This window comes from Theropithecus gelada, chromosome 10 (genome assembly GCF_003255815.1).
Source record: "Theropithecus gelada isolate Dixy chromosome 10, Tgel_1.0, whole genome shotgun sequence".
Classification (NCBI taxonomy): Eukaryota; Metazoa; Chordata; class Mammalia; order Primates; family Cercopithecidae; genus Theropithecus; species Theropithecus gelada.
In genome coordinates, this window is record NC_037678.1 from 71,149,226 (window position 1) to 71,170,423 (window position 21,198).

The 21,198-nt window shown below is 47.8% G+C and overlaps 1 protein-coding gene across 2 annotated transcripts in view; it reads right to left on the reverse strand.

Moving 5' to 3' along the window:
- HM13 (histocompatibility minor 13) overlaps window positions 1-7,655 on the reverse strand; it is a 56,494-nt gene extending 48,839 nt beyond the window's left edge. For both annotated transcript variants that reach the window (XM_025398530.1, XM_025398531.1), the window contains exon 1: window positions 7,319-7,655. In XM_025398530.1, coding sequence (XP_025254315.1) covers window positions 7,319-7,501 — 183 coding nt within the window. In that variant the 5' untranslated portion in view covers window positions 7,502-7,655. The remainder of the gene's footprint in view (window positions 1-7,318) is intronic.
- Between the last annotated feature and the right edge of the window lie 13,543 nt (window positions 7,656-21,198).

Sequence of the window (21,198 nt, forward strand, 5' to 3'; positions counted from 1 at the left end):
TTTTTTTTTTTTTTTTTTTTTTTTTTTTTTTTTTTTTTTTAGTGGAGTTTTGCTCCTTTTGCCCAGTTTTGCTCCTTTTGCCCAGGCTGGAGTGCAATGGCACAGTCTCAGTTCACTACAAATCAAGTGATTCTCCTGCCTCAGCCTCCCAAATAGCTGGGATTACAGGTACGCACCACCACACACGGCTAATTTTGTATTTTTAGTAGAGACGGGGTTTCACCATGTTGGCCAGGCTGGTCTCAAACTCCTGACCTCAGATGATCTGCCCGCCTTGGCCTCCCAAAGTGCTGGGATTACAGGTGTGAGCCACCACTCCCAGGTGGAGGAGTCTGCTTTGTGTACAAGGAAAGGAAGTACTTATCAAGCAAAAGATGTGCACATGCAGAGGCTCAGGGCTGTCAAAGGATACACAGGACTCTGTGGCTTCACCTACAAACCAGTATTATGGCTCATTTCCACATATTCCTTTCAATTCAGCTCAGCACTCTGGGTGGGAAAAGGCCTAATCTTATTCAGTAACAAACCAAGGTTGGACAGATCCTGTCCATCACACAGAGGACTCTGGTCTCCTTTGTGGGTGACTTATAAATATCCCATGCTGCAATGTTGAGTCAGAATGGGAGACCGGACAGTAATCCCAGCACTTTGGGAGGTCAAGGTGGGAAGATCGGTTGTGCCCAGGAGTTTGAGACCTGCATGGGCAACATGAAGAAACTCTGCCTTTATTAAACAAACAAACAAACAAAAAGAAGGGGAGACCTGAAATCTGACGATAATAGTAATAACAATAACATTACTTCACTGTTCTAGGTACTTTACATGTTTTCATCCTCACAAAAACCCCACAAAGCAGGTACTTTGTGTGTGTGTGTGTGTGTGTGTGTTTGTGTCTGTGTTTTTTTTGAGACAGTCTCGCTCTGTTGCCCAGGCTGGAATGCAGTGGCGCAATCTTGGCTCACTGCAACTTCTGCCTCCTGGGTTCAAGCAATTCTCCTGTCTCAGCCTCCCGAGTAGCTGGGACTACAGGCATGTGCCTCCACGCCCAGCTAATTTTTTGTATTTTTAGTAGAGACGGGGTTTCACCGTGTTAGCCAGGATGGTCTTGATCTCCTGACCTCGTGATCCGCTTGCCTCGGACTCCTAAAGTGCTGGGATTACAGGTGTGAGCTACTGCAGCCAGCCGGAAAGGTAATTTTAATAGTTCTTTTACAGATGAGGAAGCAGAGGCCTAGAGAGATGAAGTAACTTGCTTAGTGTCACACAGCTGGTGAGTGCCAGAGCTAGGATTCAAACTGAGGCAGTCCAGTTCCAGACCCTAAACTCTTGGCAGCTGTTTCCTAGAAGACCTCTATCTTTCTTATCTGGAAATTTCTGTTGGAAAGTTGTAACAGGAAGATACTTGGGAAGCCTGCAACCTTTCTGAGGAACAGAATCCTGAAGGTAACTGAACAGTTAATCTTTGTAGTTACAAAAACACTAAAAAGTTGTTAGGATTCTTTACCAATCCAATTGGGATTTTTTAACCAGATGTGCATATGTAAATACAATAGCTCCTGCAACACGAAACACAATTAGAGAGTGGGGGAAAAACCTGACACAAACAGCAGAAGTAAATGTAGCTTCCAGTGACATTCTGCATGTTGTTATCAGAGCAGAAACAAAAGCTGTAAGAGAGGACAAATGCCCGCTTCAAGCCAGTGGCACGGCTGAAGCTCTCAGAGCACTGCGTCTATGCCATGCCCTGGAAATGATCCGGAATTCATGGGCCATTCTGTTACTGTTGGCCCAGCTGGAGACTCCAGGGTCTCCACTCCTTACCACAACATCCAGTCACTCAGCTCTCCAAGGTTACCTTTCTTGACCTAACTTCCTACCCCAATCCTTTGACCCCCATTGCTGTCTTCACAACCCCTGCACCAACATTACACTTTTCCCTCCTGCCTATCACCCACCCTGCCATGAGCTCTTTCTAAAGCCCATACCTGATTGTATAATGTACCTGCTTACAAACCTCTGGAGAGGCCAGGCACAGTGGCTCATGCCTGCAATCCCAGCACTATGGGAGGCCAAGGCGGGTGGATCACTTGAGGTCAAGAGTTTGAGACCAGCCTGGCCAACATGGTGAAACCCTGTCACTACTAAAAATATAAAAATTAGCTGGGTGTAGTGGCACGCGCCTGTAATTCCAGCTACTTGGGAGGCTGAGGCACGAGAATTGTTTGTACCCGGAAGGCGGAGGTTGCAATGAGCCAAGATCACACCACTGCACTCCAGCCTCGCCAAAGAGTGAGACTCTGTCTCAAAAAAACAAAAAACAAAAAACAAAAACCTCTAGAGAACAGACTACTCCACAGTCATTAAACAAGAATTGAGGTCATTGCTGTGGGAAAGTAAACTGATACAACCTCTGTAGTGGACCATATGGTAAAATCTAAAGTGTGGGCTGGGCACAGTGGCTCACGCCTGTAATCCCAGCACTTCGGGAGGCCGAGGCTGGCAGATCACCTGAGGTCAGGAGTTTGAGACCAGCCTGGCCAACATGGTAAAACCCCATCTGTACTAAAAATATGAAAATTAGCTGGGTGTGGTGGGTGCGCGCCTGTAATCCCAGCTACTCGAGAAGCTGAGGTGGGAGAATTGCTTGAACCCAGGAGGCAGAGGTTGCAGTGAGCTGAGATGGTGCCACCGCACTCACACTCCAGCCTGGGCGACAGAGTGAGACTGTCTCAAAAAAAAAAAAAAAAAAAAAGTGTGCATAGCCTTCGACCCACCAATTTTGAGAAATTTGTCCTACAAATACACAGACAAGTGTGAAATAAAAATGTGTAAAGATATTAATTTCAGCATGGTTTGTAATAGCAAAAGACTGAAACCACCTAAATGACCAGTAGGGGACAGGACTCAAATTCTCAAATTTGAGCATGCACCAGAATCACCAGATGGGCTTGCTAAAACACACATTGCTGGGCCCACCTTGAGCTTCTGATTCAGAATGTGCATTTCTAACAAGTTCTGGGGTGATGCTGACACTGCTGGCCCAGGGACCAGATACTAGAGAACCAGCATTCTAAGCAAACTGGGGTACAGGTGGGACACCATACATCTGTTAAAGAACACACCCACACCCTATGTACTGGCATGATTGGATCTGTAACACATATTAGGTGAAAAAAGCAAAGTGCAAAGAAGAGTGTACTGGCTGGGTGTGGTGGCTCACGCCTGTAATCCCAGCACTTTGGGAGGCCGAGGCGGGTGGATCACCTGAGGTCAGGAGTTCAGGACCAGCCTGGCCAACCTGGTGAAACCCCATCTCTGCAAAAATACAAAAATTAGCCGGGCATGATGGCAGGTGCCTTTAATCCCAGATACTCGGGAGGCTGAGGCGGACGGACGAACTGCTTGAACCCAGGAGGTGAAGGGTGCAGTGAGCTGAGATTGTGCCATTGCACTCCAGCCTGGGTGACAAAGCGAGACCCCCTCGTGCCTCAGCCTCCTGAGTAGCTGGGATTACAGGCGTGCCCCACCACGCAAAGCTAATTTTTGTATTTTTAGTGGAGACAGGGCTTCACCATGTTGGTCAGGCTGGTCTTGAACTTCTGACTTCAAGTGATCCACCTGCCTCGGCCTCCCAAAGTGCTGGGATTACAGGCATGAGCCACCGTGCCTGGCCAACATATTGTTAAAGAAACAAAATTGCTGGGTGCAGTGGTTCATGCCTGTAATCCCAGCACTTTGGGAGGCCAAGGAGGGTAGATCACCTGAGGTCGAGAGTTCAAGACCAGCCTGACCAACACGGAGAAATCCTGTCTCTACTAAAAATACAAAATTAGCCAGGCGTGGTGGTGCATACCTGTAATCCCAGCTACTCGGGAGGCTGGGGCAGGAGAATCGTTTGAACCTGGGAGGAGGAGGTTGCAATGAGCCAAGATCACGCCATTGCACTCCAGCCTGGGCAACAAGAGCGAAACTCCGTCCAAAAAAAAAAAAAAAAATCAAGTTGCAGGGAAATATGTATTATATAATCCAATTTTTATAAAAATAAATTTACATATGCCTATATACACAGACACATATACAATGTTTGTGTATACATAGAAAAAATTCTTGAAGGTTATATACCCAACAGCCAATTGGGTTGCTTCCAAGGAATAGTGCCCAGGAGGCTTTTCCTTTATACTTCTGCACTGCTTGATTCTTTTTTTTTAACAAGTGTATAGTATTTTTGTAACAATAACGATTAACCGCTGCGTTGCTTTCAGGATTCTCTTCCCTAGAAAGGCCACAGGCTTCCTGAACATCTTGTCACTACATCCAAGTCCCTCTCCTGGGCTCACACCATACTCCTCACTGCCTCCCTGAATACATCTTGTGGTCCCCCACCCCACCTTCTCCTGTTCTGCCTGTTGGACTCTTCCCATCCATGCAAAGACAACTGCTGCCCCCTCCAGGAGGCCTATGAGAACTCTATTTACTTGGCTAGTCACATGTCTTGTTTCTCCTCGGTGACTGGGCTCAGTGAGGGGAGGGCTTGGCCTTCTTTGCCCCGGAACTCCTGGTACCCAGCCCAGAGCCTGGCCCAGAGCGGGCACCCAGTCCTGTTCACTGAGGGCCCTTTAAACCAATGTTTACTGCGCAGCTACTAAACCAATGTGCAGCTACTGCCTGGGCCAGATTCGCTTCTGTCTGGGATGTAGGCCTCTGACAGTGATGCGTGCTGCTCTGAGACTGCTCCTCCCAAGGCTACTTCTTCACAACATACTCCTGGAGGCTATACCTTCTTCTCTCCATGATTTCACAATTTTCCCTGCCTGTTATGGACACCTTGACCCCTGGGGAGAATTCTGTCCTCACATTCCCTCTCTCCCAACTGGTTTTGGGGTCTAACACTGGTGGGAAATCAAAACTGGGTCCCCACACTAACTCTTCTCTCTCCTTTTCACATGACCAGGGAAACGACTCAGGGTGGAAAGGAAGTCATTTGGCCTGTCCTTTCCTTAGGTCAATGCTGCTTGTCTTTAAAGGTGCCTGTATTAGGAGAGAGCCCTGGACTAGGACTAGGCATACCTGGTTCTGCTCCTAAATGGCAGCGTGATCTTCAGAAGTCATTTCTTTGACTCTCAGTTTCTTTTTCTGTACAACGAGGATAATGAAACTGGCTCTGCCTGCCACCTCAGTTGCTGTGAGCATCAAAGGGAATAAAGGTTTTGCAAGTTTTACAGCATCTGGGTCATTGGTGGTGGCAGGCTCTTAATGGTCAGGTCCTGTTTGTAAATTCATACAGTCCTCCACACCCTGCTGCCCTGCAGGAGATGCTTGGGAGAGGTATTCAGAGGCTAAGGCTTTCTCCTCTCCATACCCTCTGTTCCAGCCACACCATACCTTCCACTATTTCCTGAACTGCCTGGTAGCCTCCTGCCTCCATGCCTCTCTCTGCTTACCTGGTTTCTTCTGCTTAGAATGCCTTCTCCTGGCTGAAATTCTATCTCTATGTCAAGGCTCAGGCCTACCTCTAGCACAAAGCCTCCCTGCACTGTCCCAGATGTGCTCAATCTTTCTCCCTAAACCTTGTAGCATTGTTTGTATTATAATCACAGATCTAGTTATTATTCTTTCACCCAGGCTCCCGAATTCCTTGGTGACAGGGCTCTGACCTACTCGTCTTTGCAGCAATCCTCCCTTACCCCGACAGTGGTGGAAGTTCAGGAAATACTGATGCCTGGAAGGTGTTTTCTGCAGAGATTAGTGATCCACCTACAGGAGGTGCCAGGGAAAATTACTCAGTTTGGAGAGCAGCTCAGATCAAGCTGCCTAGCCTTATGCCAGCTGTCCTTCACCTCCTCTGTCCTGGTTTATCTCAGAACTTCTCTCTACACTAAGTGTCTACCCGATAGGCATAGTAGAGAGGCTTAATATCACCTGAACTCTGCTTAGAAAAAGCCAAATAAAAAGGAAAATGGAGTCATGTTTGAGTCTCAGCCTAAACCCTACCTAACTACTTTCCTTTGCATCTGATCACATACAGAGCCAGTAGTGAGTTCTCTGCTTTTGGGGAAGGAAGGTGGCAGGCCTCAGCTACTGCTCAAGTTGGGTAGTGTTTTGAGAACCTCAGCTTCAGCAGTTTCAAAAGTGGCAGCTGCTTTGTGGGCCTGCCCTCTTTGGGCAAGACCGCTTCCACTTAGGTCCATCTTCAGGTCTGGGTTGGGGAGGAGCATCTGGGAGGTGCAGATTAAGAGGTTGTGGAGGAAGGGAGAGGGTGCCAGGAAGTGCGAAGCCATTGGTACAATGGGCTAGAGAGGGCTTAATATAGGGAAGAAGTGGGGCAGGGAAGGGGGAGGGGGAAGCAGGTGAAATGTGCTGGAGTCCTCCTAGGTATCCAATGGGACAGATGTTGAGGAAGGCCCGGGATGGAGTCTGGCCCAGTCTCACAAGAGGGGCCAACAGTGGCCCAGCAGGCAGGCCCAGTTTGGTGGGGAGATTGTCTTGGAGGCATGGGGAGAAAAGCTATATTAAGGTAGGGTCAAAGGCTGGGTAGGAAAAGGGTTACAGGTTAGGAACAAGGTCTGGGTTTTGACTAGGCCATGTCCAAGGTTGGATGGTAGGTAGAGAGAGGAAACCGGGAAAATAAGAAGTCCATGCCTGGTTGGAAAGTAGAGGCATCAAGATGCCAGATTCTGAGGAGCTAGCTGACTGGGATGGTTCCAGAAAGTGATGTGAAAAACTAGGGACTGAGAGAGCGTTGTTTTAGAGGCAGGGGCAAGGGCCAGGTGTGGGGGCACTAAGAGCACATAAGGTGCCATAGATTCCAGTGAGACAGGAGTCAGACTCTAGGGATGGGTCTGAATGGTAGAAAGGGCCCTGGGGTGGGCCGAGGCAGAGTTCCTAACCGGGGATGACAGGAAATTCTACCATTCAGTAAGTTGTGAGGACCAGTATCCATCAGGTATAGATGGGGCTGGTCTGCCTGGGCCCAACAGGCTCAGAACAATCAGTGCCCGAGTCGCAGTGGGGGACCGGCTGACAGCGTTCCCAGCCGCCGCATGATGCACAGGGAGGGAAGTGTCAGGGTCCGAGTCAGGAGCAGAAGCAAGTTCCTATTGGGGAAGGTGTCATACTCTGGTCGGGGGTCGGTGCCCAGATCCCGGGGCAGGAAATGCCAGCCCCGGAATGTGGGCCCGAGATAGAGGGAATGGCGATGATTAGGGCTGGAAAGATTCAGTGTCCGGGGAGAGGAGGTGTCTGTCCCGCCTAGGAAGGGCCCATGTCGGCCGTGTTCGGCATGGGGGTGGAAAGTGCCCGGTTTTCCCGCTGACCCTACCTTGCCGCGGGCGCAGCGTACGGAGCGCAGGGCGCCGAAGAAGATGGGCAGCAGCGCCATGAGCAGGAGGCTGCCGTAGGCCAGCGCGATGCCCTCGGGAGTGGAAGGCGGCCGCGTCGTGCTGTTGGTGGGGCCGCCTGCCTCGGCGCTGCCGTTATGCGGGTCGCTGAGGGCCGAGTCCATGGCGAGGGTGCGTTCGGGATCCGACTCCAGCTCCGGTTGATGCAGCAGGGACGCTGACGGAGACACCGGCTCTGCAGGGAAAGCCACGTTCCCCTAAGGCAACAGGAAGTGACGTGCTCCCTCCCAAGCCCGCGCCGCGCACGCGTGCACACACGCTTGCACGCACGCGCGCGCGCGTGCACGTCTCCCTGCCCGCTCGCCCTCTAGTGGTGGCCGAGGGCCGGGCGACGAGTTGCTAAGCAACTTGTTAGTGGCCCAGACAGGGGCTCTGGACCACTGCGGTGGGCCCGAATGCCCATTTCCCAGTCCCAGCCGGTCTCCTCAATCCCAGGCTGTCCACTCTCCGCAAATCTTCATATTCCGAATAACTAAGAATGTGTTTATTCATACATGCATTTATCGGGTATTCAGTTGTTTATTCACTCCTTAAATATTTATTGAGTGTCCCTTAATATGCCAACGCCTGTCCTAGGCTCTGGGGACACTGAGGTGAACAATACAGGCAAAAGTTCGTCTTTGCCTTCGTGAAGCTTGCATTTTAGTGCAGTGTGTGTGGGGGGACGTTGGGAAGACAATAAAGAAACTGAACAAAATAAAAGGCTGTAAAATAGGCCGGGAACGGTGACTGACGCCTGTAATCCCAGCACTCTAGGAGGCTGAGGCGGGTGGATCACCTGACGTCAGGAGTTCGAGACTAGCCTGGCCAATAAGGTAAAACCCCGTCTCTACTAAAAATACAAACAATTAGCCGGGCGTGGTGGCGCGCACCTATAATCCCAGTTACTTGGGAGGCTGAGGCAGGAGAATCGCTTGAAGCCAGGAGGTGGAGGTTGCAGTGAGCCAAGATCGAACCATTGCACTCCAGCCTGGGCAACAAGAGCAAAACTCCATCTCAAAAAAAAAAACAAAACAAAAAAAAAAAAAAAAGAAAGAAAAAGAAAAACAGAAAAAAAAGAAAAAGTTTATAAAATGTTAATGTATAGTTATGTGTTACATAGTATGTTAATGCAGATAGAGAAAAAGCAAAATAGAGTAGGGTATGTGTGGAGTTTGCAAATGTATTGAGTGCCTACTATGTGCCAGGCAATTATAATACCTCACCAGTTCATGCCCCTGTACAATTTATAAAGCTTTGTGGCTCTTTTCAGAATTGGAAGACTCTTTATTTATGTGATTCTTATTTTTTATATTGTTTAAAAAGTTAAAAAATATATTTTCTTAGACATGGCGTTTTGCCATGTTGGCCAGGCTGGTCTCAAACTCCTGGGCTCAAGTGATCCTCCTGCCTTAGCGTCCTAAAGTGTTGGGATTGCCGGTATGAGCCACTGCTCACAGCCTACCATGGCTATGTTATATACTGGAACATCTAAGCATCAGTGTGTGACTGTGCAAACAAAAAACTTCAAAGAGTGCCTATTATTATTATTATTATTATTTTGAGACAGGGTCTCACTCTGTCGCCCAGGCTAGAGTGCAGTGGTGCAATCACAGCTCACTGCAGCCTCTACCTCCTGGGCTTGGGTGATTCTCCCACCTCAGCCTCCTGAGTAGCTGGGGCTATAGGTCTGTGCCACAATGCCCGGCTAACTTTTCATGTTTTTAGTAGAGATGGGGTTTCGGCATGTTGCCCTGGCTGGTCTCAAATTCCTGGGCTCAAGCAATCTGCCCACTTCAGCCTCCCAAAGTACTGGGATTATAGGCATGAACTGCCATGTCCCACAAGAGTGCCTATTTTAAAAAAGGTTTCTATGTATTGAGGCAGTTGTTTACTGCAGAATCAAGCCCACTTTAGGCTTACTACCAGCTTCTATCTAAAAATATTGACTGATAAGCGAAAGTGTTCTAAAGGTGGTTATTCTGATCTATAGTTTTGTTTGTTTATCTGTTTGTTTTGAGATGGAGTTTCGCTCTTGTTGCCCAGGCTGGAGTGTAATGGTGCAATCTCGGCTCACCGCAACCTCTGCCTCCCTGGTTCAAGCGATTCTCCTGTCTCAACCTCCCGAATAGTTGGGATTACAGACATGTGCCACCACACCCAGCTAATTTTGTATTTTTAGTAGAGATGGGGTTTCTCCATGTGGTCAGGCTGGTCTCAAACCCCGACCTCAGGTGATCCACCTGCTTCGGCCTCCCAAAGTGCTAGGGTTACAGGCATAAGCCACTGCGCCCGGCCTCTGATCTATAGTTTTTTAAAAAAATATTTACAGAAAGTATAGAAGTTTTTGTGAATTTAATACAAGTTAGCCTCCAGTTTTCTCTTCTCAAATGCTTGATTTATAGTTTTTGCTCCTTTATACATTTGCTTTTTTAATTTCAAGATTTATAATTTTACCTTCAAAACAGTTCATTTTTAAAATTGTAAAACATGTTTAGCATATGCAGAAATAGGCCGGGTGTGGTGGTTCACGCCTGTAATCCCAGCACGTTGGGAGGCCGAGGTGGGCAGATCGTGTGAGACCAGCCTGGGCAACATAGCAAGATCGCATCTTAAAAAAAAAAAAAAAAAAAAAAAAAAGGAACATATCCGGAAATAAAAGTCAGCATTTTGAAATTAGTTGAGCTCAATGCAATTCTACTCTTTGAAAGCAGATTAGCTAACTGAATCTGGTGCTCTTATTGAATAGAAATAGGTGATGGAAAATGCCTATCATTTGACTTTATAAGGAGAAGCAAGATTTACCGTGATGCTTTGATTTGGGGGTGTATTCCAGTCCATCATTGCCCTGGTACACGTCAATTAGTACATACAAAATTCAAGGTCAAATCTAGAGCCCCAGAGGAAAAAAATTATTTCCCAAGAGAACAATGATAACATAACAAAGTAAAATGTTATCTAGATTATATTGGCATTAAATTTATCTCTTACATAAAGTATATTGACTGTAACTATACATAGAACATTCATAGTAACACCTGGAAGTTCCTTCTAATGTCATGTATACATTGAATTATGAAAGCTTTTTATATTACCTGTTTTATGGCCTTATAGATTTAATATACCAAATGAAAACTTCCCACTCTACCTCTACATAAGATAAAATCTATATTTATTTTCAAAGTAGAGTTTTAAGTGACCATATTTCTTAAGCCACATTCAAGGGAAAATTTTATTTCAAGACACTTTCACTCCGTTACCCAGGCTGGAATGCAGTGGCATGATCACAGCTCACTGCAGCCTTGACCTCTCAGGCTCAAGCAACCCTCCCACTTCAGCCTCTCAAGTAGCTGGAACTACAGACGTACACCACCATGCCCAGCTAATTTTTCCATTTTTTGTAGAGATGGGGTTTTACCATGTTGCCCAGGCTGGTCTTGAATTCCTAGGCTCAAAGCGATCTGCTCACCTTGGCCTCCCAAAGTGAGCCACCATGTCTGGCCATCAGAGAAATTATGCCTTAACTAAGTTTGAATGTTGTTCCTCTTCGTTTTGTATATGAAACTTCAGCTGATTTAATATTGACATTCATCATGTAGTCAAACCCTTCACATGTTCTTCAAGCCAACCAAATTTGGGGTTCTTGACATTTTCTGTGTCAATAAAATAAGATGTGGATCTTATCTTTTTTTTTGAGATGGTGTTTCGCTTTGTTACCCAGGCTGGAATGCAGTGGCGTGATCTTGGCTCACTGCAACCTCCATGTCCCGGGCTCAAGTCATTCTCCTGCCTCAGCCTCCTGAGTAGTTGGGACTGCAAGCACCCGCCATCATGCCCAGCTAATTTTTGTGGTTTTAGTAGAGGCGGGGTTTCACCATGTTGGTCAGGCTGGTCTCAAACTCCTGACCTCATTATCTGCCCGTCTCGGCTTCCCAAAGTGCTGGGATTACAGGCGTGAGCCCCATGCACAGCCAAGATGCGGATCTTATTTAATTATTTATTTTTTGAGACAGAGTCTTGCTCTGTCGCCCAGGCTGGAGTGCAGTGGCGCTGTCTCGGCTCACTGCAAGCTCCACCTCCCAGGTTCACGCCATTCTCCTGCCTCAGCCTCTTGAGTAGCTGGGACTACAGGCGCCCGCCACCATGCCCAGCTAATTTTTTTTTTGTATTTTTAGTAGAGATGAGGTTTCACCGTATTAGCCAGGATGGTCTCCATCTCCTGACTTCGTGATTCACCCGCCTTGTCCCCCAAAGTGCTGGGATTACAGGCGTGAGTCACCGTGCCTGGCCTGGATCTTATTTTATGTAGATTTACTAGATTTGATGAAGACTTGTTTTTTCCTTGCTATACTGGCCTTCTAAATGACCTTTGAATTGAATTTAGAAGATGGGGAAGTGTAGACCTGTCTTGGCCTGAGTTTATTTTTATTTTTATTTTTATTTTTTGAGACGGAGTCTTGCCCTGTCACCCAGGCTGGAATGCAGTGGCACGATCTCGGCTCACCGAAATCTCTGCCTCCAGGTTTCAAATGATTCTCCTGCCTCAGCCTCCCCAGTAGCTGGGATTACAGGCGCCCACCACACCCGGCTAATTTTTGTATCTTTAGTAGAGACGGGGTTTCACCATGTTGGTCAGGCTGGTCTTGAACTCCTGACCTTGTGATCCGCCCACCTCGGTCTCCCAAAGTGCTGGGATTACAGGCGTGAGCCACCGTGCCCGGCCTTTTTTTTTTTTTTTTTTTTTTTTTGGGATGGAGTTTCCCTTTTTTTTTTTGAGACAGAGTCTAGCTCTGTCACCAGGCTGGAGTGCAGTGGCATGATCTTGGCCCACTGCAACCTCCAGATCCCTGGTTCAAGTGATTCTCCTGCCTCAGCCTCCCCAGTAGCTGGGATTACAGGCATGCACCACCAGGTCTGGCTAGTTTTGTATTTTTAGTAGAGACGGGGTTTCTCCATGTTGGTGAGGTTGGTCTTAAACTCTGACCTCAGGGGATCCACCTGCCCCGCCCTCCCAGAGTGCTGGAATTACAGGCGTGAGCCATCTTGCCTGGCCTGGCCTGAGTTTTTTAACAGCAGAGAAGAGGAAGAGAGTGAGACCCTGAGGAGTGAGGGAGGAGACTGGCTGTTTACTGCAGGACACTATCAATGCCTTATTGGTAGCATTAGCTAGACTTGGGGGCAGCCGTTATTCTGGAAGAAGTTACTTAAAAGTTACAACAGTTGTTTGAGCTGTATAAATCTGCATTGGTAGGAGCAGTGCCAGAAGCAGCAACCCCTGCTGAAACCTGGCCACCATCGCTCTGCCCATGCCTGCTCCAACCCTGCTGGGTGCATCTTGCTTGATGCTGATGCTGGGTGCGTAGAGAACTGCTGGCTCAGGGCAGGTGCAGGCAAGGTTGATGCTGCATGACTTCAGAGGTGAGGTCAGAAGAGGCCAAACATGAAGGTAAAATACTGTAGAGGAAATTAAAGAAAAAGGAAATAAGGAAGAAGCCAAACATCTTCCACCTTGTTCAGTGGAATACTTGCTCAAGGACCTCTGAGCCACTTTTAACAAGTCAGACTGCCCAGAGACTGCCATGTTGTAAGGAAGCCCAAGTCACGTGGAGAAGCCGTGTGTAGATGCTTCAGTTGGCAATGCCAGCTGAGTCCAGCCAGTCTTTTCGTTATCTCAGCCCAGGTGCCAGACATGTGAGTGAAGAGTCCTCCAGATGATCCCAGTCCCCAGCTGCTCGAGTCACACTAAGCCGTCAAGTCTTCCCAGCTGGGGCTGCGGAGAACATGGAGCAGAGTCAAGCCATGCCCACAAAGTCCTGTCAAAACTCCTGATCCCCAGAATTAGGGAGTATGACAAAATAGTTGTTTTGTGAGTTCCTCTTTATGCAGCAATAGATAACCAGAACAACATGTCAGTTATGATTGGGTTTGGCTGGTTGCATGCAACAGAAAACCCCCAAGTAACAGCGATTTAAAACAGATGAACTTAAAGAGGCCGGGCGCAGTGGCTCACGCCTGTAATCCCAACGCTTTGGGAGGCCAAGTGGGCGGATCACCTGAGGTCAGGAGTTCAAGAGCAGCCTGGCCAAAATGGTGAAACCCTGTCTCTACTAAAAATACAAAAGCTAGCCAGGTGTGATGGTGTGTACCTGTAGTCTCAGCTACTCTGGAAGCTGAGCCATGAGAATTGTTTGAACCCAGGAGGAGGAGGCTGTAGTGAACCGAGATCATGCCACTGCACTCTAGCCTGGGTGACAGAGTAAGACTCTGTCTCAAAAAAAAAAAAAAAAAAAGAAAAAAGAAAAGAAATTAAAACAAATGAACTGAAAGAAATGTGGAGTCAGGCAGATCAGGGCCAGTACAGCAGCTCCACAGCTATTGGGGATCCAGCTCCTTCCGTCTATTGTATTCATCATCCTAGCATAGAACTTCCATCCTCAAAGTCACCTCATGATCTAAGAAGGGTGCTCACCTAGCACTCTAAGAAGGATGCTATAGCTCTGGACACCTTTTTCAAATTGTAGTCTGGAAAGAGGAGGAAAGGGCAAAAGAGCTTTCATCCCCTCCCCTTTGACAATCACTCCAGGAGTTCTATATAATGCTTCTACTTACATTTAATTGGCCAGACCATAATTACCTGGCCATGTTTAGCCACAAGGGAGGCTGTGTGCACTCTATTAGTGGGACAGCATTAAGCTAGTTATTGGAAATCTTGCAATTGCCTAGATAAAAATGGAGTATTCTTTTTTTTTCTTTTTTTTTTTAAAAAAAAAATATGCCAAGCTGCAGAGTGCAGGAGTATTCTTACAATGAAAGAGGAGGAGAATGGAAGTTAGGAGGCAACAGCAATCTCTGCCATTGAAGGGCTCCCAGTGGAGTGGACATTTGAACCAAGTCTGGAAGGGTAAAGGAGATTCTATTTTCTATGTTTTATTTTTTTAAATAGCTAATGTATGGCCGGGCGCGGTGGCTCACGCCTGTAATCCCAGTACTTTGGGAGGCCGAGGCGGGCAGATCACGAAGTCAGGAGTTTGAGACCAGCCTGGCCAACATGGCGAAACCCCATCTGTAATAAAAATTAGCCAGGCGGCCGGGCGCGGTGGCTCAAGCCTGTAATCCCAGCACTTTGGGAGGCCGAGACGGGCGGATCACGAGGTCAGGAGATCGAGACCATCCTGGTTAATATGGTGAAACCCCGTCTCTACTAAAAAGTACAAAAAAAAAAACTAGCCGGGCAAGGTGGCGGGCGCCTGTAGTCCCAGCTACTTGGGAGGCTGAGGCAGGAGAATGGCGTGAACCCGGGAGGCAAAGCTTGTAGTGAGCTGAGATCTGGCCACTGCACTCCAGCCTGGGCGATAGAGCGAAACTCCATCTCAAAAAAAAAAAAAAAAAAAAAATTAGCCAGGCGTGGTGGCACATGCCTGTAATTCCAGCTACTCAGGAGGCTGAGACATGAGAATCAGTTGAACCTGGGAAGCAGAGGTTGCAGTGAGCCGAGATCGTGCCACTGCACTCCAGCCTGGGCGACAGAGTAAGACTGTATCAAAAAAAAAAAAAAAAAAAGCAAAGGAATGAAAGAATGGTTACTCCATAGGCAGAATAGTGGCATGGGCTGGTTGACTGAGTATAGTTATTTCTGGATTATATATTAAACAAGGAGTGCATTATCCATGAGTGTTCTGGGAAAGAGGTGGGCAATTCTTGGAGCTGAGGGTTCCTCCCCTTTTTAGACCATAAAGGGTAACTTCTGGACATTGCCATGGCGTTTGTAAACTATCATGGCATGAGTGGGAGTGTCTTTTAGCATGCTAATGCATTACAATTAGCATTTAACGAACAGTGAGGACGACCAGTGGTCACTTTTGTCGCCATCTTGGTTTTGGTGGGTTTTGACCAGCTTTTTTACTGCATCCTGTTTTATCAGTAAGGTTTTTGTGACCTGTATCTTGTGCTGACCTCCTATCTCATCCTGTGACTAAGAATGCCTAATGGCCTGGGAATGCAGCCCAGTAGGTCTCAGCCTTACTTTACCCAGCCCCTATTCAAGATGGAGTTGCTCTGGTTCAAGCACCTCTGACAAAGTTCAAGCACCTCTAACAAACGTATATATCAGAAGGCCACATAGCAAATCTAACAAGGTCGTTTACATATTAAAGAATGCATGTCAAGCACATTGGAATGGTTGCCTATAGAGGGATGGGAATGAGAGTGGCAACTGAGATTAAAACAACAACAAAAAATAGGTAGAGAAGTAAAATAAAACAGGGGCCTTGTGGAAAATGGTGATGATAGGCTACGAGGAAGGAATGAGTATAATGAACTCGTCACTCTGCTGCTTTCAAAATAGAAAACAAAAGGGAAAATAGAAGACTTTAAGCGAAAATTGTCATGTCAGAGTTCCCTTTGTTCTTTGTTGAGTTGGGGATGGAGGCTGGATTTGCAAAGGGAATGGGAAGTGTCAGAGGGAGAACCTCTGATAGAATCAGGGTTCTGTGGTTTGCAAGGGCTGGAAGCACAGTTTGAAGCTCTTTAGGCAAAGGCTGGAATGCATTGGCCTCTTGAACTCCAAGGAAGAGGGGAATAACCAAACCCCTGCAAGGACAGGCAGGGATGGAATTGGGCCTCACTAACCCCTGGAAGCCAGGATGTCCATGCTGCCAGGATCCTCTCTCTGCATCTCCTTTCTGCTTTTATTTGCTTAGTCTTCATTCTCTTTCACAGAAAACCAGGCTTTCTACAAACAGCGGTCCTCAGGAACTGGGTTAACATGTTGTGGTTTGCTGCAGGAACCTAGAGGCTCCCAGATCTGTGAACTTCCTTGGCTCAAGTTGGTCAGGGGAGTCTTGAAGGGTGTCTAATTCTACTCTCAAAGTCCGCTGGGGTGGGTGGTGAGGCTTCTGTTACACAGGCTGAATCTGAGGTCAGTGAGGATTTCCATAATCTCAGACCAAACCATAAGATGTTGAATGTCAGGCCGGGTGCAGTGGCTCACACCTGTAATTCCAGCACTCTGGGAGGCCAAGGCGGATGGATCACCTGAGGTCAGGAGTTCAAGACCAGCCTGGCCAACCTGGTGAAACCCCATCTCTACTAAAAATACAAAAAATTAGCCGAGTGTGGTGGTACATGCCTATAATCCCAGTTACTCAGGAGGCTGAGGCAGGAGAATCACTTGAACCCAGGAGGCAGAGGTTGCAGTGAGCCGAGATTGTACCACTGCACTCCAGCCTGGGCAACAAGAGTGAAACTCTGTCTAAAAAAAAAAAAAAAGACGTCGAATGTCATGAGATGAACCAACCTCAGGGTCATAGAATGAATGCTAGCCTCACAGTGTATCTGGGTGAAAATGTTATTGTCCTGATACTGGTATTTTTCCTAGGGAGGGGACTGTATATATATATATATATGTACATTACAGGAAGATACCACGGCAACCTGCTTGAGGAAAATGTGAGCCCTAAGCACCCTGGCTGGCAGGGTTGAAATGGCAAATCTGCTTTGCATTAGAAGTGAGCAGGAATCTGTGGGAGGCAGAGAAGTGGCAGACAGAAATATAAGGGAGCAGCGGCTGGGTGCAGTGGCCCATACCTGTAATCTCAGCACTTTGGGAAGCTGAGGAGGGAGGATCACTTGAGGCCAGGACTTCAAGACCAGCCTGGGCAACACAGACTCTGTCTCTACCAAAAAAACAAAACCTCAAAAAAATCAAAAGTTAACCGAGTGTGGTGGCACATGTCTGTAGCTACTCAAGAGGCTGAGGTGGGAGGATCATTGAGCCCAGGAGGTTGAGGCTGCAGTGAGCTGTGATTTGTATCACTGCACTCCCAGTCGGACAGAGGGAGACCCTGTCTCAAAAAAGAAAAAAATAAAATAAAATAAAATGAAGAAAAGAAAAGAAATGGAGGGGAGGATGTGGAAGGAGAGGAGCCAGTGAGATGGATGGCATGAGGCTGGGACACTGGTAGAGACAGGGGGAAACATTCCCAGTAGGAGGGTGGCCAAGCACCTTGTTTGTGGGGCTCTGACGTGAGCACCTCTGTTGTCCTGCATCTTCAGGACAGTTTTCTGTATGGACAGGGTGCTCTGGTGGGTGGTGCTGTGTATTTCTCAGGGATTTCCCCATCCTGCTCAAACACTGAGGAGAAAGGATCTTGGAATCAGAAGACACCACGGGAACTCTGGCCGCTGAGTGGGAAATGGATTGGCCAGGACAAGAGTAAAAGTGAATAAATAGACTAAAGAAGTGATGTTGGTGGCTTTGACTGGGGGTGGGGGGCAATGGAGACAAAGAGAGGTGGACAGGATTAAGATAGATCTAGGATATTTCCAATAGGATTGTGTTTAGGAAATAGGATGAAAAGGACTTCCTGATGGGACGTGAGGGAGGAGGAAGTGTGAAGACTGTGTCCTGGGTTTCTGAGCTGACCTACTGCATGATGGATGTGCCAGGACCTGAGATGGCGAAGATGGGTGGGGTGGAGGCACCTGTCCCTGTTTCCACCTGGAGTTGTTTCTTTTTTTCTTTCTTTCCTTTCTTTCTTTCTTTTTTTTTTTTTTTTTGAGATGGTGTCTTGCTCTGTCACCCAGGCTGGACTGCAGTGGCGCAATCTCGGCTCATTGCAACCTCTGCCTCCTGGGCTCAAGCGATTCTCCTGCCTCAGCCTCCCTAGCTGGGACTATAGACGCGTGCCACCATGCCTGGCTAATTTTTTTTGTTTGTTTTTAGTAGAGACAGGGTGTCACCATGTTCACCAGGCTGGTCTCGAACTCCTGACCTCAAATGATTCACCCGTCTCAGCCTCCCAAAGTGCTGGGATTACAGATGTGAGCCACCGCGCTGTTAAGCCACCGCGCTGTTAAGCCACCGCGGAGTTCTTTGGGAGGCTGCAGCTCCCCTTGCTCAAGTGCCCTCTCCTGCCAGCAGAGGGCAGCATAAGCCAGTTAACATAGAGCCCCCGCAAAGTGGCTGGGTTCTGGAGGGAGGACACTGGGATGGACGGCCACCACCTGGCTTATGGGGAGGCAGCAGGCCTGCTCTGAGGCTCAAATGCAGTCTTTGACTTTAAGGCCAATTCCAGTCACAGAAATTTGGGGCTGTTCATATCTAAGGCAGCTGGTCAATCCAAGCCAGCCCATCTCTCCTGGGCTCATCAGCTTCTTGATTTGTCTCCTAGAGTCCCCTGCACATCGCATCTCTTTGCTTGAAACCCTTCAATGACTCCCTGGTGCCCCTGCCCTCAAGATAACTTCATGCTCCTCACTATGGCCTTGTCGTCCAGCTCATTCATTGCACATCTCCTTTTGCAATCCAAGCTCTTTTCTGCCTTAGACCCTTTGTATAGGTGTCGCCTGCCTGGTCTTCTCTCTCCCTGCTTTTATTTATTTATTTTTAAAATTATTATTATTATTAAGATAGCTCTTTCTTATGGGTCCTAGCTTCAAACTCATCTTCCACCCAGGCTGGAGTGCGGTGGCACGATCTCGCTCATTGTAACCTCCACCTACCAGGTTCAAGCGATTCTCCTGCTCCAGCCTCTTGAGTAGCGGGGACTACAGGCACCCACCATCACATTCACCTAATTTCTGTATTCTTGGTAGAGACGGGGTCTCACTATGTTGCACAGGCTGGTCTCAAACTTCTAGGCTCAAGCGATCCTCCCGCCTCAGCCTCCCAACGTGCTGGGATTATAGGCATAAGCCGCCACACCCAGCCCCTGACCACTTTTCTGTCTCTATCTGAGTTACTTAAAAGACAAACAAACCCTCGCAGCACATAGCATTTACGTGCCAGGGTGACTGGATATATTATTAATACTTTGCATCTTTCTCTCTCTGTTTGTGCCTCCCCTTTCTGTGCTCTCTTGCCTAGGGGAGCTTTGGTTCTAGGGCCCAAAGCAAAAGCTGCTTCCAAGACTCTTTTCTTTCTGGACTCCGCTTTCTATAAGCTTAAACATTGTGGAGCAGATACCATAAATCGTCAGTTTTATGGGCCCAGTCCTGCTCACGGATGTGTTTTGTATGACTTTTGCCAAGGTTTAAAAACTGGCTTTAGTTGGGCGTGGTGGTGTGTGTCTATAGTTCCTGCTACTTGGGAGGCTGAAGTGAGAGAATCGCTTGAACCCAGGAGTTTGAGACCAGCCTGGGCAACGTAGCAAGACCTTGTTTCTCTACAAAACATTAAAAAAAAAAAAAAAAAAGCCAGGCTTGGGGGCATGTACCTGTATTACCAGCTACTCAGGAGACTGAGGCGGGAGCATCACTTGAACCTGGGAGTTTGAGGCTGTGGTGAACTATGATCATGCCACTAAATTCCAGCCTGTGCAACAGAATGAGATATCGTCTCTAAAAAACAAAACAAAGCAAAACAAAAACAAAAATCTGGGTTTACTTAGTTACCACGGTTAAAAAATGGAGCAGTTTCAGAATAAAAATGTGGATAGTTGCCTTCTTTTGAACATTTAGTAGGTCTGGCAGTCTTGGCCCTGTATTTTCCTGTGATGGGTGCTAATGTTTACTGAGTAACTACTAATGTCAGTCACTGTCCTAAGTGCTTTCTCATGTGAAGCTGCCGTACCTACCGGTACAAGTTTTGTTTTTTTTGGGGGTATGGAGTCTCACTCTGTCACCCAGGCTGGAGTGCAGTGGCGTGATCTCGGGTCACTGGAACTTCTGCCTCCTGGGTTCAAGCGATTCTCCTGCTTCAGCCTCCAGAGTAGCTGGGATTACAGGCATGTGCCACCATGCCTGGCTAATTTTTTTTTTTTTTTTTTTTTTTTTTTTTTTTTTGAGACAGAGTCTTGCTCTGTCATCCAGGCTGGAGTGCAGTGGCACGATCTTGGCTCACTGCAAGCTCCGCCTCCTGGGTTCACGTCATTCTCCTGCCTCAGCCTCCCCAGCAGCTGGGACTACAGGCACACGCCACCACACCCGGTTAATATTTTTGTATTTTCAGTAGAGATGGGGTTTCACTGTGTTAGCCAGGATGGTCTTGATCTCCTGACCTTGTGATCTGCCCGCCTCGGCCTCCCAAAGTGCTGGGATTACAGGCGTGAGCCATTGTGCCCGGCCACAAGTATTCTTTTTCATAGTTTAGGAAACAGGTACAGAGAGGTTAAGTGACTTGCCTAAGGACTCACAGACAGCAAAGAGTGGCACCAGAATTTGAACCTGGGCAGCATAGCTCTAGAATGCAGCCCCCTAACCACTAGGCTACATTACCTGATAAGTTTGGTAAGCTAAGTTGTGCTGACCTTTTTTTATTGGGAAAAAAAAAAAACTTTCTGGGTGTAGAGATAATGTCATCTTCCTGCTCCAAAGCCCTGTGATTATAGATGTGAGCTATTATACCTGGCCTATGCTGGCCTTTTTAGGCAAGGCATGTCACTAAGTCTCATACTTTTTTCTGTTGCTACCTGCTTGGCCCCTGGAGACTTGGAGTTTGCAAATGCTTGGTGCTCATTGCTTTTGAGGGCAGGAACAGAAGGACAGAAAGGAGGTGCCAGAGGCCATGAAAGTTGGTGGAGTCCAGGATCAGGGAGCTCTCCTACCCCAAGAGGTGGCTAGACCGTGGGGATGGCCAGGTGGTGTGCTTGGAGAGGCTGGATTCAGGCCTGGTGATTCCAGCCTCTAGCAAGACTTCTAGGCCCCTCGCTCGGCTTGGCTTGCAGGGACTGCTGGACTTCAGGGGCTATTGAGGGCTTGGGCACTGTGGTCAGAGGCCTCACGTGGTCCAGTGCCAGGGGAAGTCCCTGTCTTCCCTCCTTGTTTCTTGTCATGGAGTGGCTTCAGTAAGGATGGAGATCGAATTTCCCTGCAGCTCAGAAGG